The sequence below is a fragment of the Kwoniella shandongensis genome, chromosome 14, assembly GCF_008629635.2.
Source record: "Kwoniella shandongensis chromosome 14, complete sequence".
In the NCBI taxonomy this organism is placed as follows: domain Eukaryota; kingdom Fungi; phylum Basidiomycota; class Tremellomycetes; order Tremellales; family Cryptococcaceae; genus Kwoniella; species Kwoniella shandongensis.
Window position 1 is genome coordinate 843,969 of NC_089300.1, and position 21,349 is coordinate 865,317.

At 51.1% G+C, this 21,349-nt stretch overlaps 7 protein-coding genes across 7 annotated transcripts; 3 read left to right on the forward strand and 4 right to left on the reverse strand.

The window, feature by feature from the left end:
• Nucleotides 1-75: 75 nt before the first annotated feature.
• CI109_107400 (uncharacterized protein) lies at nucleotides 76-996 on the forward strand (the record flags this gene model as incomplete). The annotated part of the gene is made up of 1 exon (XM_032005817.1): nucleotides 76-996. One exon carries the CDS (start codon nucleotides 76-78, stop codon nucleotides 994-996), a length of 921 nt encoding a protein of 306 aa, XP_031859824.1.
• Nucleotides 997-1,179: 183 nt separating this feature from the next.
• Nucleotides 1,180-4,716, reverse strand: CI109_107401 (uncharacterized protein; the record flags this gene model as incomplete). Its single annotated transcript, XM_032005816.1, has 4 exons — nucleotides 1,180-1,313; nucleotides 1,487-2,425; nucleotides 2,486-2,560; nucleotides 2,616-4,716. The coding sequence occupies 4 exons, from the start codon at nucleotides 4,714-4,716 to the stop codon at nucleotides 1,180-1,182; spliced, it is 3,249 nt and encodes a 1,082-aa protein (XP_031859823.1).
• A 365-nt stretch (nucleotides 4,717-5,081) lies between these two features.
• CI109_107402 (uncharacterized protein) lies at nucleotides 5,082-10,541 on the forward strand (the record flags this gene model as incomplete). The annotated part of the gene is made up of 13 exons (XM_032005815.1): nucleotides 5,082-6,893; nucleotides 6,946-7,075; nucleotides 7,133-7,204; nucleotides 7,266-7,439; nucleotides 7,494-7,622; nucleotides 7,675-7,767; nucleotides 7,827-8,050; nucleotides 8,118-8,250; nucleotides 8,316-8,522; nucleotides 8,574-8,728; nucleotides 8,783-9,052; nucleotides 9,111-9,374; nucleotides 9,438-10,541. 13 exons carry the CDS (start codon nucleotides 5,082-5,084, stop codon nucleotides 10,539-10,541), a joined length of 4,767 nt encoding a protein of 1,588 aa, XP_031859822.1.
• Nucleotides 10,542-10,846: 305 nt separating this feature from the next.
• Nucleotides 10,847-11,609, reverse strand: CI109_107403 (uncharacterized protein; the record flags this gene model as incomplete). The annotated part of the gene is made up of 3 exons (XM_032005814.1): nucleotides 10,847-10,998; nucleotides 11,098-11,221; nucleotides 11,457-11,609. The coding sequence occupies 3 exons, from the start codon at nucleotides 11,607-11,609 to the stop codon at nucleotides 10,847-10,849; spliced, it is 429 nt and encodes a 142-aa protein (XP_031859821.1).
• A 1,093-nt stretch (nucleotides 11,610-12,702) lies between these two features.
• On the forward strand, nucleotides 12,703-13,569 carry CI109_107404 (uncharacterized protein; the record flags this gene model as incomplete). Its single annotated transcript, XM_032005813.1, has 5 exons — nucleotides 12,703-12,900; nucleotides 12,999-13,066; nucleotides 13,175-13,228; nucleotides 13,377-13,443; nucleotides 13,501-13,569. The coding sequence occupies 5 exons, from the start codon at nucleotides 12,703-12,705 to the stop codon at nucleotides 13,567-13,569; spliced, it is 456 nt and encodes a 151-aa protein (XP_031859820.1).
• Nucleotides 13,570-13,810: 241 nt separating this feature from the next.
• Nucleotides 13,811-16,113, reverse strand: CI109_107405 (uncharacterized protein; the record flags this gene model as incomplete). Its single annotated transcript, XM_032005812.1, has 4 exons — nucleotides 13,811-15,466; nucleotides 15,607-15,775; nucleotides 15,888-16,007; nucleotides 16,079-16,113. 4 exons carry the CDS (start codon nucleotides 16,111-16,113, stop codon nucleotides 13,811-13,813), a joined length of 1,980 nt encoding a protein of 659 aa, XP_031859819.1.
• Nucleotides 16,114-16,506: 393 nt separating this feature from the next.
• CI109_107406 (uncharacterized protein) lies at nucleotides 16,507-20,672 on the reverse strand (the record flags this gene model as incomplete). The annotated part of the gene is made up of 15 exons (XM_065968026.1): nucleotides 16,507-16,680; nucleotides 16,780-17,154; nucleotides 17,217-17,299; nucleotides 17,360-17,745; nucleotides 17,813-17,837; nucleotides 17,924-17,958; nucleotides 18,017-18,085; nucleotides 18,143-18,401; nucleotides 18,468-18,850; nucleotides 18,908-18,972; nucleotides 19,036-19,105; nucleotides 19,654-19,745; nucleotides 19,825-20,214; nucleotides 20,306-20,452; nucleotides 20,526-20,672. 15 exons carry the CDS (start codon nucleotides 20,670-20,672, stop codon nucleotides 16,507-16,509), a joined length of 2,700 nt encoding a protein of 899 aa, XP_065824098.1.
• Nucleotides 20,673-21,349: the final 677 nt, after the last annotated feature.

Here is a 21,349-nt window from a genome sequence, read left to right on the forward strand (position 1 = left end):
TTTCTATAGTCAAAGTAGCCCTCATATCAACTTTCAAGTCTACGACCAGATACCCAAACGAAAACGATCCCCGCCATGCGAATCATCTTCACTGGTGGATCTGGCAAAGCCGGTCGACACTGTATCCCCTACTTAGTCTCACAGGGACATCAAGTACTCAATCTCGATCTCGTTCCCTTCCCCGACCCATCTCTCGGTGTATACACATTGAAGGTCGATCTCACCCAATCCGGACAAGTGTTCAATGCCCTCTCTACCCATTTCAACTTGGGTGAATATTCCTTACCACCACCCGTCCCTCCACCCGATGCTATCATTCATTTCGCTGCGTATGCTCGAGATTTGTTGGTCCCAGATAACGAATGTTTCGCTGCCAACACGACATCGACATACAACGTGATTGAGGCGGCATGTAAGCTGGGTATCAAGAAGATTGTGATTGCAAGTTCCGAAACTGTCTACGGAGTATGTTTCACTCAAGGTGAATCGAATTACAATTCGTTCCCACTCGACGAGGATCCAGCGTTATACGATGTCAACCCTGAAGATCCATATGCTCTTTCGAAATTATGTGGAGAGAGAACCGCTAGATCTTTCGCTAGACGGTTCAAGAGGGACATTTACGTTTTCCGAATTGGAAACGTCGTCGAACCACACGAATATGAACAGGATTTCCCTGGATATCTCAAAGATCCTCCGAGTCGAAAGAGGAACGCATGGAGTTATATCGATGCGAGAGATCTAGGTAAAATGTGTCATTGTGCAGTCACAAACGAGAAAGAACTGGGGTTCCAAGTGTTCAACGCTACAAACGACACTATCACCCTTCGAAAGGAGGAAGTAGGAACAACAGAGGAGTTCTTGAAGAAGGAATGTCCAGAGACCAAGATTACGAGAAAGTTGGGTGACAACGAGGCGCCAATGAGTAATAGGAAGATAAAGGAGTTGTTGGGTTTCGAAGAGGAACATGATTGGAAGAAGTATGTCAAGGGTTAGGGGAGCTTAGTACACATTTTGTATCAAAGTCGGATGTAGACTTGTGACCACCGTGGCTTGCGGTTTTTCGACGTCGATATCGTCAATACTGTCGCTCGAAATCACTATCGCCACAGGACTACAACATGTATATGTGGTGCGATTGGCTGAAATACAACTGTCATATCTCCACTTTCACTTCGCTCACCCCAACACCCTCTTGAGATCCACAAACGCCGCTCCGGATTTACCTTCCCGCTCTCTCAAAGTCCGCAGGACTTTGCTCGTCTGTCCCAAAGCTTGCTCGAGATGACTGACGGCTTTCATACCTCTTGCAGCTAAGGTGAGAGGGAGACAAGTCAGCATGTATCACCGAATGTCGATAGTCCCAACACCACACCAGTACGTCAGACCGTCACACGGTATTAAATGGAACGGGTTTGACAATGCGGGTTTTCACCAAGATGTGCAATCCAGACATAATTCGCCAATAATGACCGTAACCACTCACCTCTCAAAGCGCTCACGAGTCTCTCCGCCAACTCCTGCCTTCGCCGCCTCCACACGTCACTCTTGACATTCTCCGGATCTCCTAACAACCCAAACGTCTCCTGAAGCACCACAACATCGTTTTCAGGCCAACTTTCTTCCCTAGATTGCCTCAACAACTTCCTTCCTTCTTCGATCAACTTCTCATCCAGCTCTACGTCCGCCTCGATATCCATCTGATCGTCTTCATCATTCTGCTGGGATGTAGGATGAGCGAGAGATGAGGTGATCAAAAGATGAACGAAGTCGTGGATCAAGAGTTGAATTTGCGTTGATGAGTTTGGCCCTGTCGTCGCTTGAGAGGTCGGATCGAGATCTTTGAGCAGGACCCATGGTACTGGGTGATCATATGATTCGGAGAGAGAAGAAGAGATGTGGCACAATGCGCTGAAAGGCGATGGGAAGTCGGACAGGCGTTGAGTGGATGGCAAAGCTGACGCCGTTGACGATTCATTGTAGGCAGAAGCAGAAGCTTTCGCCTTCAGCGTGGGTGTAATCCAATTCCGGCTCTCCATTCCAATTCGAAGCGTCGCGAACGCTTTATCATGACCATGATGTTGTAGAAAGTCAAGCGCAAACGCGGCCGTTGATCTCTCCAATGCGCCTCGAGGATCGGTAGATTGCTTCGGACCGTTCTTCATGTCTGAATCACTCCCGTTCTCTTCCTCTTTGTCGCTCTTAGCGTCAGTTAAAACCCTAGAAACTTGGTCCACCAATCGCGGGATGTTCTCCACTTTCTGCTCGACTGTCGCTTGACGCCAGATTCCATCTCTCGTGGATTTGACATATCCTTCAATGTCGTAGACGAATGGGCCGTTGAAGTTGATAGCGAGTGACTCGCCCACCGATCGGAGTCCGACAGCCGGATACAAACCTCGACTGAGGTTTGAAAAGCGATGTCCTGAGCGAAGACATTCATCAATACTTCACAAGCCAGGACAAAGAGGTTGCAGATACTAACCTAACAGTCTGCCGTTCTTGGTGAAGAACGCTCGACCTGTGGTGAAGTCAATGCCGCAACCGACAGTGTCACCAGCTACCAGATTGATTAGTCTCAGCCTGCTCTTGGGACGTACCAGGGTTTGACTCACTAGTCCATGTCTCACTGAATCTCTCTCCTCTCCCTTGACCTTCGAAGCTTCGTCCATCATCACCATGCCAACCCCAACTTCCCTTATCCCACCCTACCAATCTTCGCAGACTCGTCCCCTTCAAAGTCCAGCCTACACTCATGAACCCTTCCTCACCTTTATCGACGACCAGTACTTCGTAGTAATGCACACCGCAGGCGATAGGAATGGATGTAATGGTATGAAGCGCGGTCGCATCTTCGTCGGTACCTTTGGGATTGCATCCAGTAAAAGTGACGAGGGGACGGGGCGCATGTGAAGACGAGGAGTAGGTCGAAAGGGTGAGATGCGATTTGTTGATAGGAGCTACGAATTCGTTGGGAATAGCAATTGTGGAGGGTAATGAAGAGTACGAGAGATAGGAAGGTCGGGATGGACTTGCGAATTTAGATTCGACATTGACCTTGTTGTTATTGGTCTTCTGCTTCTTGCGCGTCGGAGTTGACGAAATCAGATCCCCTCCTGTAACTTCTTCCCTGGCTCTCGCCATCCCATTGCTCCTGACCACGACAGGTGTCACTGATCTAGCTAGATCCAGATTGGTCGGTTCCATTCCAGTCGCCTCGGACACACCTCGGACGGGCGGCGGGAAAGTGATTCCTCCTTCTTCACCCTCCTCACCAGGTAGAATGAGGTCTGGTGGTGCTCCGATCCTTTGCAAGAACGACTCTCTCCTTCTGTTGTTTCCTCCCCTACTCAAACCTGTACCGCCTCCAATACCTCCCGGTCCTACTCTCGTCCATCCATCAATGTCAAACTCCGCAGTACCAGAGGCTGCTGTACCACCATGCGCAGTCAATCTCGTTCCCCAACGATCTTCTTCATCGGAGTCGGCACCGAAATCGATAAGGGCATTTGAGTCAGCTGCAAGAAGTCCGGCCTGTCGCGACCCGGTCTCCCGCGATCCGGGTTCGCGGATGTCATCTTCTGGGTTCTGAGCATTGTGCTGTATGCGAGAAGTGGGGGCAGGATTCCGTAGTCGTCTACGAAGGAATGATGTAACGTTTTGGCTAGAACCGCTACCGTCGAGGGGTTGCACGTTTCGTTGTGTGTTATTACTGGTGTTGATGGATTCTGAACTGACAGAGTTGAGAATCGAGCTGAGGGATTGAGTGACGCCGCCTGCACCACGTGAAGCACGATTCGCTGGGACGCCGTCTGCGCCTGTCCAAGGAGAGGAAGCATCACCGTTCCGTTGTGCGATGGACCAGCCCATCTCGCTCAACGTTCGTTCCACCTCGTCGCTCACACGATCTGCCGCCTCGCCTCCTCCGGCACCGGTCGGCAGAGCCCTCTCCATACCGTATGCTCCAGTATTCAACACATCTCCCATCAAGTCCCGTGCTCTTCGACGGTCTTCCATCCTTTCAAGTGTCTGTCGAATTGACATACCCGTCACTCTCGGTGCACGAGGTGGAGGTGCCGTCGGTTCATCTTCACCCTGGTGACCTGCTTCTCTGAGTAACTCTTCAAATGTGAAGATGGCGGCCAGACGAGGATTGGATCCTTCTTGTCGCGTCGGACGAGTCGGTGAGGGTGATGGTGGACTTCGATCGACTGGACGCGCACTACTGGAAGAAGCGGAGGGCGTAGATGGACCATCGTTATCTCGAGATGAAGGGGGATTTCGAGCTCCGTTGGAGATCGCTGCTGTTCTAGATGCAGCGTGTGATCCACTAGGTGTAGTCAGGACGGCAATTCTTGAAGGTCCAGCTTCAATCTGAGGTTGCGGTTCCACTCCAGCTTCCTGTCTTGAGACAGTTGCACTCGCAGCGGCTTCCGCTCGTAATGAGCTTCGACTCCGACTTCTCCATGGCGGTGATGGATCTATATCAATAGGACCAGAGTAAGAATTCAACTCGTCAAGTGGGTCTTGTCGATCTACATCCTCCGCTGTCCACCCATGCTGCTGTTGTGGTTGATGTTGATCTCGCTCGTCTCGGTGAGGATGGGAAGAGCGAGCGGCGATGGAGGCGTATGAGGGAGATGAGGCGCTGGCGGATCTTCGAAGCGGGGGAAACGGATCTACCGGTGGGGAGTTACCTCGTCGGCGAGGAGGCATAGTTGATTACTGAGGTGATAATGTACAAATGGTGGCCCAAATCAAGATGCATGCGGTTCAACGCTAGACATATGCACGATAGAAAGAGACAGTCTGTCCGATTAGTACAACGGAAGATAATTAGGCGCATTGAATCCAGCTCTTTTGTGCGCCTAACAGTCTGTAAGTTGTGCAGACCCTAACGCGTCCCTCATGTCCTCACTCTGTCCCATCCCACAACGTCTCCGATTCGAGGTGGACATTCACTTTTCCACAATCCTTCATCATTTCCATTCAATTCTCATTCACAAATACATACATCAGGTCATAGGGAAACTGTATCCCGCACACGGCCGTCTTCTACATTACCCACAGTCGGGCCTTCGATGTCTTCCAGCTCGAACAATCCAGGCTATCCCCCAGCACAATCCCAGCCTCAGTATTACCCCGCTTCAAACTCGTATTATCCTGACCCAAATCAGGACACGGTCAATCAGCAACCTACTCAAAGTCGACCTGGTTACGCTACTTCACCCTACGGGTATCCTGATCCTCAGCTGAACGGGCAGGGAGTGAGCGTGCAGAATTACGGAGGAACCGATAGAACAGGAGGACGGAGTTCAATTCCCCCAGGTGGTCAACAACAACCTTTTTATCATCAACAAGGACAACCTCCACCTTTCGATCCTTCCCAGCAATACGCCTATACCCAGTCACCACAACAACACCAGCAACAACAATACGCATACCAGTCCACTCCCAAACAGGAGAGTCACTACATCCCTTCTCCACAACAAAACGCGTATCCTCAAGCTTCGCACTTCTCACCGTATCAGCAGCACCTCCCATCACAAGTCCTTCTCAGTCCTGGTCCTGCTGGCTCACCTTCCTTGTCAGTTCAGTCGTCCGGATCGCACTTCGCACGACCTTCTCAACCATCAGGAGCGATTGATCCATCGCTCGTTTGGCAAACATCCAACATTCCGTCAACACGTTCCCAACCTCCACCCCAACCACCGGTCGATTCCATTCCCTCTGAGACCACCACTCCCAACAAACCTTCAATCAGAATCAAGATCAGAGCTCCTGCTGCTACTGCAACTCCTTCTCCTTCGGCTCCAGCGACCATGGTCAAGCCTACACGACATGCGCAACCAGTAGTAAAGCAAGAAGTAGAAGTTAGCACTTCTGGTCGTCCTCAGCGAGGAGCTTCGCAACGTGCGCAAACGCAGTTGAAGGAATACCACGACGACTACGAGGATGATGAGTTTGACGATGATGAGGGACAGGATGCAGAAGGAGAGGATGATGATGATGGAGACTTTGGACCTCCGGCAGTACCTCACACCACCCGTTCAGGTCGAGGACATAAGCCACCTGTGATATCGGCGGACGATTTCGAGAACAAGTTGATGCCTACAAGTCCTCCAAGCCCACCACCTCAAAGACGGAGCGGTAGGAAGACCAGACAGAGCTTCATTGATCCGGATGAAGATGAGGACGAAGAGGATTCCCGACCGCCACCAAGAAACGCGTTCCCTACGACAAGAGCGACCCGAAATTCCATCGGTTCGGCTTCTGTCCCAGCTGCACCTGATGCCGGCCCCTCGTACACCAACGGTAACGCCAAGTCGACTTCCCGACGTAGTGGTCGAGGTCGACCACCATCGAAAGCCCGACATTCGTCTGCTGACGCGGAGGAGTTCGAACCGACAGAAGAAGAATCCGCTTCAGATCGCATATCAAGTGATCCATTGGGCAACTACGAGGACGAAGAAGATGAGCATGATGATCTGGAATCGGTATCTTCCGGATCACCAAGGAAGGGTAGGAAGCTGCCGGCTCGATCTCAAGTCCGTTCGATGCCCACTCGTCGACAGACTCGGGCAGCTACCAAGCAAGCGCACGATTCAGACGATGACGATTATGGTGGTGCTGCCGCCGCTGCCAAAAGGAATTTACGAACAAGGACCTCACGACCGAACTACCAACTGCCGACTCTCGAGGACCTTAGCAAAGAGATTAGTATGGCGGATGCGATTGCTGCGGTATCGAGACCCAACGGTCGAGCGAATGGAGCGAGAGGTCTAGGAGCGAGTGTCAGATTTGGAGCTGGCGCTGCGGCAGGTGGACTTCCTTGGTCTATGAAGGGCAACAACTTGCCCCAAGCCATGGGCGATCCGGACAGCAGTGACTCGGTGAGCTTGGTTATGTTGCCTCTCAACTGTCAAGCTGACATACAGGACACAGGATGACTTCGCAGCGCCACTCAAGAGTGGAGCAGCGGGACCCTCCATGTCGAGCACTGCTCCTGTAGGTCGAGCTGGCATGGGCGGACCCTCAGATGTCCCCAACTTTGGTAGAATCAATCCGAAATCATGTGAGCTCATCGACTGACGTTTCCGACGGTGCCTTACTGACTCCGGGATACCTATAGCGATGGCCGATGCTGATCCGCTCGGCGTGGACATGAACGTTACCTTCGACAACGTTGGAGGCCTAGACGATCGTAAGCTTCTACTTGCACGAGCAATGTCCGCAAGCATCGCTAATGGGTATGCATGATGCAGATATTAATCAACTCAAAGAAATGGTCGCGCTACCTCTTCTTTACCCCGAGCTGTTTCAGCAATTTGGCATCACCCCACCACGGGGTGTACTGTTCCATGGCCCTCCCGGTACTGGTAAAACACTCCTAGCCAGGGCATTGGCCGCATCATGTAGCACCGGGAATACTAAAATCTGTAAGTGCGATTGAGTGTCACACATAAACAGACCAAGCTGACCTTCTTCATCAGCCTTCTTTATGCGTAAAGGAGCGGACGTTCTATCGAAATGGGTGGGAGAGGCCGAGAGGCAGTTGCGGATGTTGTTCGAGGAAGCGCGGGCGTCGCAGCCTAGTATCATCTTCTTTGATGAGATCGATGGTTAGTCAAACATTGGTTCGTCGCGGTAGTTCCGTGCTAATACAAACACCAGGTCTCGCCCCTGTACGAAGTAGCAAGCAAGATCAAATTCACGCTTCGCTTGTATCAACATTGTTGGCACTGATGGACGGTATGGATGGACGAGGTAAGCATGTCATGCTACTCAAAGATTCATGACGGGACTGACCTCACTATACACCACAGGCCAAGTCATCGTCATTGGCGCTACCAATCGACCGGACGCAGTCGACGCGGCCCTTCGCCGACCTGGTCGTTTCGACAGAGAGTTTTACTTTCCCTTGCCGAACCGCACTGCCAGGAAGAAGATCATTGGCATCAACACGCGGAAGTGGGAGCCAAAGCTTTCAGACGAGTTTTTGGACAAGTTGGCTGTGTTAACGAAAGGATACGGTGGTGCGGATCTGAGAGTAAGCCGGACAATTCTGCACCTCGTATACATATATTAGTATAGCTGATAACGGCATTCTCTACAAGGCCTTGTGTACTGAAGCCGCGCTCAATGCGATTCAACGACGATATCCACAGATCTACAAAACGCCCGATAGATTACAGCTCGAGGCAGCTTCTATTCATGTCCAGGCCAAGGACTTCATGATGTCTATCAAAAGTAAGTCTAGTGGACGAGATGAGTCGTTCAGCGAGTGATGAACTGACGCAATTATGTATTTCCAGAAATCGTCCCTTCTTCTGCTAGATCGACATCATCCGCCGCCATCCAACTCCCACCCCACCTTGTTCCACTGCTATCCGCACCTCTTAACAGACTGCAGACGGCGATAGACCATGTCCTTCCACCGAAAAAGCACCGAACAGCGCTTGAAGAAGCGGAGTACGAAGACGAAGACGGCGACTCGTTCGAGAAACATATGATGCTTCAATGTGAGTGCGATGGTGACGAGGGAGAGCTGTCACTGATTGTTGCAAATACAGCCCTTGACAAGCTGAGGACTTTCCGACCTCGGATACTTGTGCATGGTCAGCCGGGCTTGGGTCAAACGTTCCTTGGTCCTGCGGTCTTGCACCATCTTGAGGGGTTCCACGTACAGAGCTTCGATCTTGGAACCTTGATGGGAGACTCGAATCGAGTAAGTCCACTTTCTTGCTTTCACCCATACGAGTCTAGCTAACGACAGGTGTAGTCTGTCGAAGCTGCCATTGTACAGCTATTCGTCGAAGCGAAGCGACATCAACCTTCAGTGATCTTCATTCCCACCCTATCCGAATGGTCAGAAACCATCTCCCACACTGCTCGATCAACAGTCAGGGCACTGTTGGACGGCATCCCGCCTTCCGATCCCATCTTACTCTTAGGTATGGCAGATGGACCATTAGACGAGTTGCCCTCGGATGTCAGGGATTGGTTCGGGTTCGCACCTGAAAACAAGATCGAGTTGGCGCTGCCCACTCTGGTGAGTACGGGTACGAGTGCAGTGGTCAATCATGTATATAACTAATGCACTCGAACAGCCTGAACGCTCCGCATACTTTGCTGATCTCGTCGAGGCTGTCAAACGACCCCCAACCGAGTTCCCTGACGGTGTTCCTCGCCGCAAACGTGTCCTTGAGATCCTACCGCTCGCTGCACCACTCCCGCCTCGACTACCTACTGAAGCGGAACTGGCTAGGGAAGAGGAGAAGGATCAAGCAGCGCGAAATATGATGATACTCTCGTTCACGAGCTTGGTTCAGGAGTTTATGAAGCGGTATAGGAAGGTGGCGACGACTGTCAAGGTGAGTTTCAAAATCCTTTGCTGGCTATTCAAAGACGCTGCTAATGAAGACTCATGATCTCAGGAGGATGCAATGCTCGTGTCGCAGTATCTCGCGGAACAAGCTGCAACTGCAGCTGTTGCTCCGCCTCAACCAGAGATCCCTGCCGCAAGCGTGGCTTCAGAGGCTATGCCACAAACAAACGGAGATGTGACTATGGACGTCGATCCAACAGCTGGTCCTGTCGAGACTCCCGTCACCGACAAAACAACGCCAATCGTTCCACCCGTATCCGCACCTGTCATCGAAGCTCAAGCTCCCGTCGATGCTTCAGCCTCTGCCTCGGCACCCGCACCAACGTGGCAAGCTCATCCTATCGATATCGACACCCTCCAACGCAAGCTTGTTAGACACAAATACTTCACCCCAGCCGAATTCCTCGCTGATGTCGCCAAGATTGAGGAGAACGCAGAGAAGATTGGAGATCCAGATCGACAAGCGAAGATTGCGGACATGGCGGCGAATGCCAGGATCCACGTGAGCGGATTTGATCCCAAGTGGACGCCGGAATTTGAGAGGTATGCGGTCAGGATGAGGCAGAGAAAGGCAGACAGACAGAAGAGAAAGGAGGCTGCGATGAACGGTAACGAAGAGGTTGCAAAGGAGAAGGAGAATGAGCAAGCTGAAGTTCAGCCAAGCACTGGAAACGATAACGTTGCAAGTGCAGAAGGTATCAACGGCTTAAAACGAGCCAGGGAGGAGGGGGAGACCGAAGAAGACAATCAAGGGCGAGAGAAGAGATCGCGAGAGGACGGGGGCAGTGAAGGACTTGCAACCGCAACGAACAACGACGGCACTTCACTGGTCGAAGGTGGTCAATCCGAATTTGTGACACCCCTCTCTACACAATCGCAACAGGTCATCGTACCGTCTGAGCCTGAACCGGAAGTTGTCGTCGCTCATCCGCCATTTGTGCTTCCTCAAGAATCGATTGACCTTCTCAAGGCAGATTTGGATATCCAGACGCGCGAGTTGACGGTCGATCAATTGGAACAGCTAAGAGCGAGTTTGTTCGATATGATCTGGCGACATAGGGGAGAGTGGGATCGGAGGGAGGTGGTAAATGGGATGAGAGATAGGTTAGGCGATTACGTCAGGGAAGTGGAGAAATGGCGAGGAGCAGAGTAAATGGTTGTTGCTTGGGAAAGAGCAAGATACTCGGAGGTCTAGAAGTATCGGTCCATGTGCCACTCAGTAGATCGATGGGCTGGATAGATGCGAGTAGTACTTAGTTTGTGATTACACTATGCACCATGAGTTTTGGTTTACCAGTCGTGGTGAACGTTCAATCCAGAATCGGTGGAGCTCCCGATGGTCTGATTTATCTCAAACGATGCATGACTTCGTGCTTTACCGTTGTACAGCTTATACTTTCCTTCTTCTTCTCCTTCTTCTTCTTCTTTTACACCTTGGCACCCTTTTTTCGCACTGGTCTAGTTCTTTACGGCCCACTCTGGGGGCTCGTCCTTTCCTTCATCTTCGAGCTTATCACCCTCTTCCTTTGTCTTGTGTACAGACTTTTCGTTATGCTCTGCTGGAGCGTAAACCGTGAAGAGCGAAAGGGGTGTAGGTCCAGAATTGATGACTGTAGCAAGGGGAAGAACGACGTCAGCGAGAAAAACGACAGAGTGAGGATAGGAGGAGGGGAGATTTAAGACGTGTAGTGGTCGTTCGGTTTACTCACAGTTATGCTTGGTACCCTGAGGGACGATGACGAGATCTCCGGCTTTGACCTCCTTCTCTTCGCCGGCGATGACGGCTTTGCATGTACCAGAGGTGAAGACGAGGTGTTGGTCTACGTGGTGGACCTGTAATCGAAACATAGTATTAGGATCGATGTCCTCATAATTTGGATTGCAGCCAGATTGATCGAGTGTCGTGATGATGCTGCCCTTCGCTCCACCAAATTTCGCTCTCTGTCCTTCCAGCCCAACTTATTTGCTCTAGAACCTCCGCCAAGTGTATATTGCTCCATCACAAACGCCCACTCCAGCACTCGCCCACTACATTGGCTCACTTCACTCGCTGCGGTCGCACACTCACCTCTTCTCCGATCTCACCTCCAACAGGGATAGTCATCAGAACCAACTGACTACTCTCCCCTGTCCAAAGTACGTTTCTAAACTCTCCATATTCGGACGGTAAGGAAGTCGTGATCCTTGGGAAATGGGCCATCTTATGTGCTGGTGGTGACATCTTGGTAATGTGACTCGATTGGAATCTAATCACAGGGGAAGTAATGAGTGTTCGTCTTGCATTTGCAGTGAAGCGGGAGGAGGCGATGAAAGATCGACCACTGGGACAGGGGCGGAAGAGGATGGAAGTGGACATACTATTTGTGTAGTGTAAGCTTGTTGTCGAAAAGTGAAGAGGTTTTGACGCACTTGTGTGTGAATCTCTGCAGTGGTGATACTTTAACAAATGGCGAGAGATGGAAGCAATACAGAGGCAAGTTAGATGGAACGGTGACTTTATAGTGTAGACAGTAGATCGGATGGAGACGTATGGACGACGTGACGTCATCTCGTTCGATCGACGCAACGAGCAAGATGGAATCGGAACCAAACAACGACAAGTGAATGTATCATCGCACGCCATTGGGATAATTTGCGGAATCATCCTCTACACCAGAGCGCATTACATTGTTCCTCAACAGCAATGGGAGGACAAAGCATCGTATACGAGAGCTGAACGCTCTCTTTTGTCCTATCGATAGGAAAGGAGCGCGAGGTGACAATGTCGGAATTGCTTTGGAACAGCCTGTCGTGTCGTTGCTGAAACCTCGACCGGACTAATCTGCAACCCCATTGTTGCCGGCCATTCCGTCCTTGGCGAATCACTGATTTATAACCTTCGCCTGTGTATTCGGTCTCGCTGCGGCCGATCGTAGAGGGATGCTATGAAAGGAAGGCAAGGGAAATCATCCTGCCCGAGGTATGAAAGGATGGCCAGGCAAGCTATGGCACTCACAAAAGACTGATTCGTTGGGGTATCGTCTTGACAGGTTGTTGTCACCCTTGCTTACTAGTACTGGTAATTGACCAAACGGCATTCGACGGGGGTCACAACCAGAGGACACGACCAAATTTCACAAGTCGACATTCAAATTGCATCGTCCTGACTGAGCTTGTTCGCCATTTACACTCCGCATAACAGCAAATCAGCTCTGTATAATATACAGTACAACGGGCCCACATACTTTATCGCCTGGCCGCGACCCAACGTGCCCCTTTTCACTTCATAAGCATAGTACTCCTTTCCTTCACGAACCTCAAACAGTCCCGCCACCATGCCATCCTCCTCGTCATCCTCTTCCGACCCTGCTCGAAAGAAGAAAGAAGCCGACGCTGCCTTGGCCAAGAAACGGAAAGAGTACCTCAAAAAAGCAGATCCAAGTACTGTCAACGAGCTGAAGAACCCGGACGAGCTTGAGAAAGAGTATTTCAGAGAAGGGGAATGGAGGCCATCATGGGCGTTAGTGGAGTTTGTAAGTGCTCCTCTTCTACTTAGTATCGGAGATTGAGCTTGCTTGTCCAGTTGCTGACTGGCAATATGCCTGCTTTGGGTTGATTGATTGTATTGTAGGACAGCGACGCATGTTTGAAGAATGTGACAGAGCAAAAACAGGATGGGTTCTATGTCCCAGCAGGAACGTAAGTTCACTTGGTGTTCTCTGTCCCCGCTCCACACTTGACCCTCAACGGAGCGTCTCTCTCATCGATCAATCTCTAAATGCAAATGGCTTATTGCTGTTTGATCAGTATTCTACCACTTGGAGCTCAGATGCCAGAAATGACTGTACTCAAATACGGAGCGTGGGTCGCCCTTTCTCTCCTTCCACCGTGGCTTGTTGCCTAGTAGTGTAATATCTTCTAGACACAGTGTCATCGTCCACCTCCCTTGTTGAAGCATGGTCGGATCTTTCCTTGTTATCGAAGCTGACCAGCTCTTTTTGCCTCCCAGGTACATACCAGAAGGTACCTCGTTCCCTGGCGGAGTACTAGTTCCCATGCACGCAAGGATGGTCAACGTGAGTAGAAACAGGACACACCTTGAACACAAGCTATGCTCATAAGCTATTACACAGTTGTTACCACAGGAGACGAAGAAGGCTCCACCACCCCCAGTCATGGAAGGTTTATGTCTCGTGCAGTGAGAGTTGCTGCCATGATTTATCATGAGACGTAGCTGCTTTCGGCGCCGGACGATGGATTGGGCAGTTTCCAAGCGAGTGGACAGGAGCGATCAACTGTGTTTGGAGATGTATATGCATGTCGTTCGTGCATTCCGAATGCGATCGTCACCTTCGTCATCGCTATGGTGCTATAGTACAACAGGTCTACTCTCTAGTTCTCGGTTCAACTGCCATCTCGCCGTAAAATCCCATTCCACCGCTTCTACGCTCTCAGTTCTACTGGCGGAGGCACAATCGGTATCGCTCCCAATTCGAACCTTTCACTCTTGAATGCCAACACCGTCTCATCAACCAACTTCCCACCTTTCTCCGACCCAGCTTCCGTCGCAAGTGTCCACGACCACGGATCATCATACGACCAACCGGGAGGAACTGGACCTGATACTTGCGCTTGAGGAGGAGCAGAAGCGAGTGCTGATCCGAATCCCGACGCAGCTGGTTTGCCAAAGTCGCTCGTTCCTCCGAATGCTGAGCCAGATGAACCGAATGCCGAGGAAGAGGGGGCCGTTGGAGCTGCGAAAGGATTAGTTGAAGCTGGTGAAGATTGGGCCGGTTGGCCGAACGGATTTGCAGGTTGTGAAGGTGCAGCAAAAGGGTTCGTTGAAGCAGGTGTAATATTTGAGCTTGGGGTATTGCTCTGGTTCGAGAATGCGCCAAACCCTGAGGCGGCCGGAGCTTGAGCTGCAGCAGCGGGTGAAGGTGCGGGTTTGCCGAAGCCCGAGAAAGCTGAGCCGCTCGCAGTGGTCGCAGGCTGAACAGCCGCAGGAGCTCCAAACGCACTCGGTTTGGCTGGTTGACCGAAGGCAGATTGTCCAAATGCAGATTGGCCGAACCCGGCTCCAGGGGTAGGGGCAGTAGTCGCAGGAGTGGTGGTGGAACCGAAAGCCGAGGCACCGAATGCCGACGGAGCTGATGGGGTAGATGTCGATCCGAACGCTGATGGTGCGGCAGGGGTAGATGCAGCTCCGAATGCCGAAGGCGCAGAGGGTGTAGCCGTGGAGCCGAAAGCAGATGGAGTAGATGTACTACCAAATGCTGATGGTGCTGACGTACCCCCGAAAGCGGATGGCGTGGTTGTTGAGCCAAAGGCAGAGGTTCCCGCAGGTTTCGCAGGTTGACCGAATGCCGAAGCGCCAAACGCAGAGCCTGAAGCAGCAGGTGCACCGAAAGCAGAAGTAGATGAAGCGGCGGAAGACCCAAATGCAGATGGTTGAGACGGTGTGTTTGCTCCACCAAAGGCTGATGGAGCGGCAGGCTTGGCTCCGAACCCAGTCTGCCCGAAAGCTGATGCTTGAGCAGGAGAAGTAGTCGAAGCAGACGAACCGAAAGCTGATGATCCAAATGCTGCAGGTTTCTGGCCGAAACCTGATGATCCAAATGCTCCACCTGCCGTCGTCGTTGGTGTTGAGGTCGAGCCGAAAGCAGACGTCGCAGGTTTAGCAGCCCCAGCGGAGCCGAATGCTGAGCTTCCACCTGATCCGAATCCACTCGAACCGAAAGCCGAAGGCTTACTAGCAGCGCCAAACGCGCTCTGTCCAAATGCACCGCCCGTGGAGGACGACGCTCCAAATCCAGAAGGCTTGTTCCCTCCCCCAAATGCTGATCCGCTTGCATTGCCACTGGGTGCTCCGAAAGCCCCTCCACCATTGTTTACACCTGCAGCGCTCGAGCCTCCTGAGGCCCCACCTAAAGCTGAAGCTTCAGAGAATTCTTTCGGTCTTTCACTGCCAGGTTGTTTGCCTTGGGTAAATCGGGCATCGTGTAGCGTTTCGGCAACTTTGCAGGTGGTGGGGAGGTTTTGAAGAGCTTGAGTGATGGTGGAGTTGGCCTGATTGAGAAGTGTCTCTTCTTCTTTTACCTAATCAAGAGAAGTACCCGTTAGCGATTATCACTCCGTATCAACACCGACCAGCTGTTACAGCTGTTGGATGATGTGGGGACATTGAATAGATTGGACAACTTCAACAATTGAATGAAGAGAAAGACTTCCGAACCTACATATTCCTGCCCCTTGCCATCCCGCAACGCCATTACACTCTTCCACCTCAACTCTTCAGGCGAGATATCATACCCAAAGAACAGACTCGGCTCATATTTTGCTGTCGCATAATTTGATAACACCCAAATAGGCTTCTCGTTCCCTAAATCTGACTTTATCGTTTCCTCGCTGTAAAACAAAGTTATCACGTCAGCGATCAGTACACACGGATAAATCACTGAAGATGGAGACTGTGCGACGTTTGTATGGCATTGAGGTGGAATGGACATGGATCACTCACTTGAATTGATATTTTGACGTTGCAGAAGGCCTGTTGACGCCTGACGGACCTCTATTCCCAGCTGCAGCACCGCCTCGTGGAGGATGGTAGAATTTACATGACGTTCCGAAACGACAGTACCTAATGTAGGAGAGAGGAGTGATCAGCACACAGTGCTGGAGTTTGAAAGTTCAGCGGTAAGTTGGACATACCCATTAAGATAGTCGCGACAGACTTGAGCGGACATAGTTGTGAAAGAGATTGGGATGCAGCTCGGCGAAGGCGATCAGAGAGGCGAGTGGATGGTTACGGTGGAGTGGCGCGCAATCTTTCAGATCATGCTGACTATATGACGATATAGCTGTTAAGGAGGATAGTGTCGTTAAGAAAGGTGCTCGGAAAGAAGCAACATTTCTTGTTGAAGAGTTGGAACCTCCAATCGAACGGAACCAAATTTCACCGAGTGACCAAGGGACGGTCCAGTGTAGCCAGAGGCGGATAACATGGTATGCATGCACAGTCCGAACAGATGAACGACACCGTCGCCCAGCTTGCATGGAGAGGTACGCACTATGCATACAACATACTATTACACATGGGTATACAGTGATCGTACACCTACACGACACCCACATCAGCTCTATCCAGTCGCACTCATCAAATCAGACTCGAGTGATTCTTGTTCCTGCAACATCTCCGGCCCATCTTCATCATCTATAGCTTGGAGATATCCCATCCGTTGACCCCTTGAGAAGTAAACGGCTGGAATCTCTTTTCGGACGACCGCTTCGGTGATCAGGCAATAGCGTACAGACTGTAATGATTGTATTAGCTATGAGGCCACCGGTTACTATGCGAAAGGAATCGAGTGTGGGAATACCGCTTCTCAAAGAGGGGTTAACGCAACACTCACCGATCCGGGTACCTCAAACATAGCGTCGACCAAGATCTCCTCCAAAACACCTCTCAGTCCTCTAGCCCCGCCACCCCTTTCCAGCCCTTCTCTCGCAATCTCCTTCACCGCCTTGTTCGTAAACTTTAGTTCGCTGCCATACCTCTCAAACATTGCCATGTATTGCTTTATCAAAGCATTCCTAGGCTCTACGAGGATCCGCACGAGGTCCTCGATGGACAGTGGATGAAGAGTGGAAAGGATAGGTAATCGACCTAAGAATTCTGGGATAAGACCGTACGTCGCTAGATCGGTCGTTGCGAGGCCTTTGAGAGGAACGGGATTGGTCGATTCGACAATCGTTGGTTTTGGTAATGGTGCACCAAATCCGATTGACTACATGTCAGCGGGATCCTTTGGGCTGGTAGACTCACTCCTTTCCCAAGTCTTCGATTGACTATCGTTTCTAGTCCGACGAACGCTCCAGATAGCACAAAGAGGATATTCGTCGTGTCCACCACGAAAGTTTCTCCTTTCCCGCCTTTACAAATCATCGGCATCAGCATCGCTTGGAATGAGGTGAACGTAATTATAGACGTACCTGGTCCACCGCCTCCACTGATTGACCTTGGCAATCCCTCGCGGACGCTCCTCTTCCCTCCCAGACCTCTGTTCATAGGATTATTCGGATCCCACCCTGGTGGATCTCCAAATGCTGCAGCACTCTCTGCCTTCGGTCCACTAGATCCGCCGCTAGGACCTAACGCTCCGGGCCCAGACGATGGTGAAGAGCTCGAAGCGTTGTTGGTGTTTGACGAGATTGCAGGAGGTTTTGCTGACAGCGTCAAGGTCGTTCCCTCCAGTAGACGAAGGAGAGCTTGTTGTACACCTTCACCACCGACATCTCGTCCTCCTCCCCAACTACCCATATCTCCTCCACCTCGTCGAGCCAGCTTGTCAACCTCGTCGATGTGTATTATGCCAACCCTGAGACAGAACAGGTGGAGTCAGCTTACATGCGAGGATGGGCTCAGTGTTCCGCTGTCTAACTTACTCTGCTCTATTCACATCATAGTCGGCTGCTTGCAGCAGTCGTAGCACACAATTCTCCACGTCCTCGCCGACATCTGAATATTAGCACACGCTCCTGAATAGAGCAACTTACAACCTGCTTGAGTATAGGTCGTAGCGTCACACGAGCTGTAGCAATACTCCGTTAGCAGGACAATATCAAGTGCAAATAGTAATATACACTCACGCAAATGGAACGTCGAGGATGTTGGCCAAGGTCCTCGCCATCAACGTCTTTCCAGTACCAGTAGGACCGCTAAGAGGACACGCTTGTCAGCAAATGTCGCTGGCTCAAACTATTGGTCGTACGTACACCATCAAGACGTTACTCTTCTCGATCACGACGTTCTCCTTGTTCTCCACTTCTCGTGCAGCATCCTCAACGGCTGCCTGTTGTCTCACAACCTCATCCATACCAACAAACCCGGCCTTTCGTCGACGTGGCCTAGTCGTACCGTCATTCGGCGCAGATGGGTCGGGAGCTGAAGAGGAAGATTTACGGCGCTTGAGAGCTTGACCAAGTAATGATGGTAGAGGTGCAGAAGGTCTTGCGCTGAAATATCCATCCCGAGCTATTCAAGACCAGGGGGGATTAGCCTCAAATCGTAGCACAGTTGGCTAACGTCGCTCCCACTCACCCCATTGACCTTCTCTCGATCTCGATGTCAACAAATCATGTGTCAAAGTCGGATCTGTCCCATCTTCTGCACCCGTCACTCTCGTCGCATCTCCTCTTCCGATCTGCGTGCCAGCTCTACTCGGGTCCCATGAGACTGGCGAGTCGATCTGTGAAGAAGAAGAAGAAGACGAAGAATAGGTATCTTCGCCTCGTCTGAACCCGCCCGACGAGGAGGGATATCTGTCTGGTGTGGGCGCGGATGACCTAGGCGAAGAAGCAGGTGTCGGGGGAGAAGGGAGTGGGGGATCTAATATAATAGGAGGAGGTTGGGGACGAGAGGGCGGTGAGGGTGGTTCTTGCGAGGGAAGTCGAGGTGCAATTCGGTGATAGTGATTGAATACGCTAGAGTAGTCAAGGGTCAACCCCCTTTCGTCATGTCAGTCTAGTAGAGCGACTCACGCGACAGACAAGACGCGCTTCGCCCGTTCTTGTCCCACTATGTACTGCGAAAGATAATTATAGAGCTATATAGACGTATCAGCATACCGGTCGCACTGTCGAGAAGCGCTTGTCAGTCGACCACTTACGTCCTTTGGTGATCTAACACTCCACCCTGTGAACGCAGCACTAGTATCATTCCTCCTCGCCGCCGACGTGCTGAAATCCGCACAAAGGCGTATTGTCAGACGTAGTCTGATCGGAGGCAAGCGCGGTACTGGTCTACTACGTAGCATGATGGCTGGCGTGGATTGAACGTTGTGATCAGAGGTGACATAGAAGGACGAGGTTGTGGTTAAGGTCACCGCGAGTGAGTCGGGAATGCGGAGGTCGGATCAAGCCAGACGTGTCACGTGATCAGGGAAAGAATCTTGGTTAGTCACCATGATGATTCCAAGTGGCAGCGATGCATTTCTAATGGCTTCATATAGTCCGTTTCAAACCTAACAACTAGCTATCAAAAACAAAAGCATAGAGCATGCAACACAGAGATGTAGAAGAGCAAAAGTGAATGGCGCGAAGTGTCATCATGAGTACTTCTCACAGATCCCTTTGACCAACTTCCACCCTGGTCGACAGCGATATGCTACGCATTCTCCTAAAGAGCAGGTAATCGCTCCCCTCCCGACACCTTTCACTGCGGAGCAACTGAAGCCCACTCATTAGCAGGCTGTCGGGCAAATGACTCATTGAGGAAGGAAACTCACTCTGTGCCCGTTGATGCTGTTCCGTTGACATCGTTGAACGTCCCGTAGATGCAACCGCCACATGATTCAAGCTCTGTATCAATGTCGATGCACTAAGTAGGGAAGAAGAGAGGGGGAGGATCAGTAAACACGATGTGATGTCACAAGGGGGGGGGGGAAGAACCAGCTCACCTCGAACGAGTCTTCTGCACCTGGTATGGAACAAGCGGTTTTCCTTCCTGGACACAACGCTTTTCTCTCTTCCCTCATATTGTATTCCAACCTCTCTTTCAAAGCTCTTTTCGCCTGTCCGGAGAATTGTGCCGGATGACCATACAGGAACGATGTGAGTGATATCGGTCCTTTTTGACAAGCGACCAAAGTGAGTGATAGGGGAACCGAGTCGTAGCAATTGCATTGGAAATTGGTGCTTAGGAGTGCAGGTGTGAAAAGGGCATATCTGTTCATCTTGCAGTTTTCGAAACAGGTCGGGAAATCGGTGACGGTGCTGACTGATGCTGCAACACCGAGAAGTGGTGTCGTACAACTCTGGAATTGGAATGTGCTGACCACGCTATAAGCCTGAGGGTTGTGGCATCATGTCAGCGCACGAAGGGTTATTCTTGATTCCGCCTGAGAAGTAGAACTGTCTGATCCAAGCGAAAGCACTCACCTGATATCTGGGCGTAGCACATGTACCATACGCATCTTCTGAGCCCACTAGGGTGGCGTACGTTTGCCCTGTACTCGAACAGAAACATGTCGATGGGTTGTTTTGTTGCAAGTATGCGAAATTATAACCTCTCGTCACACAACTCGCCTACAAACAGACGACCATATCAGCGTTATTGCACAGTACCACAAACTAGTGAGTCAAAAAGGCGGTCACTCACAAAGCAAGCTTGATTTGTCGTCATGCCCGTTACTCTGAGACCCGTTCGCGGCACGCCGGCGATACATCCTATGTAAGCGGCAGCGTGAACGGATAAGGCTGTTGAAAGGGCGATAAGGAAGTATCCTGCTGCTATTCTAGGGATCATGTTGAGGACGATCTATCACAACTAGTGATGGCGACACTGCACGTTGAAGGAACAAGATAAGAGAGGAGGGGTATAGCGCGTCTCGCAGTGCATACCTGGGCAAAGGTCATATATATCATGTAGCATTTTGCGCTGTAGCATCTGGTAGTCGATGGCTTTCTGCCACCTTCCCCCTCCGCTAAGAGATCAAGTTACGTTGCTTGGAGAAAGTAACTGAAACTTTCTCATCAATCTCAGTGAATGCACATTGAAAGTTGTTCATGTGCGAACGACCGAGCAACAAAGGTAAGGCGAGGCGGGGCGAAATTCCTCGTTCACCACGACCTTCGGTTAAGCTATGTACTGTACTCTTATTGAAGTACATTATTTGCGACAAATTAACCATCTTCGGTGTATCAGTACCGGTGCACATGGACACGTTAGGCACATTGATCGTAGTCGGGCCACAAAATAGAATGATACAGCAGAGCAGCGACAGTGACCTGTAGATACTGTGGGCTACTTGTACTCGTCCAGATAATTGTATGGAAACGTTAATTTGGTCATGCTGTAAGATTAGATTAGGGTTATGCCACCCCGCCCGCGCACGTTTACAGTACATCAAGACAGATCCCAATTCCCATTCAATAGATCCTTCTAGAAGGTGAAAGTTTGTGTTTGAGAACATTACTGAATCC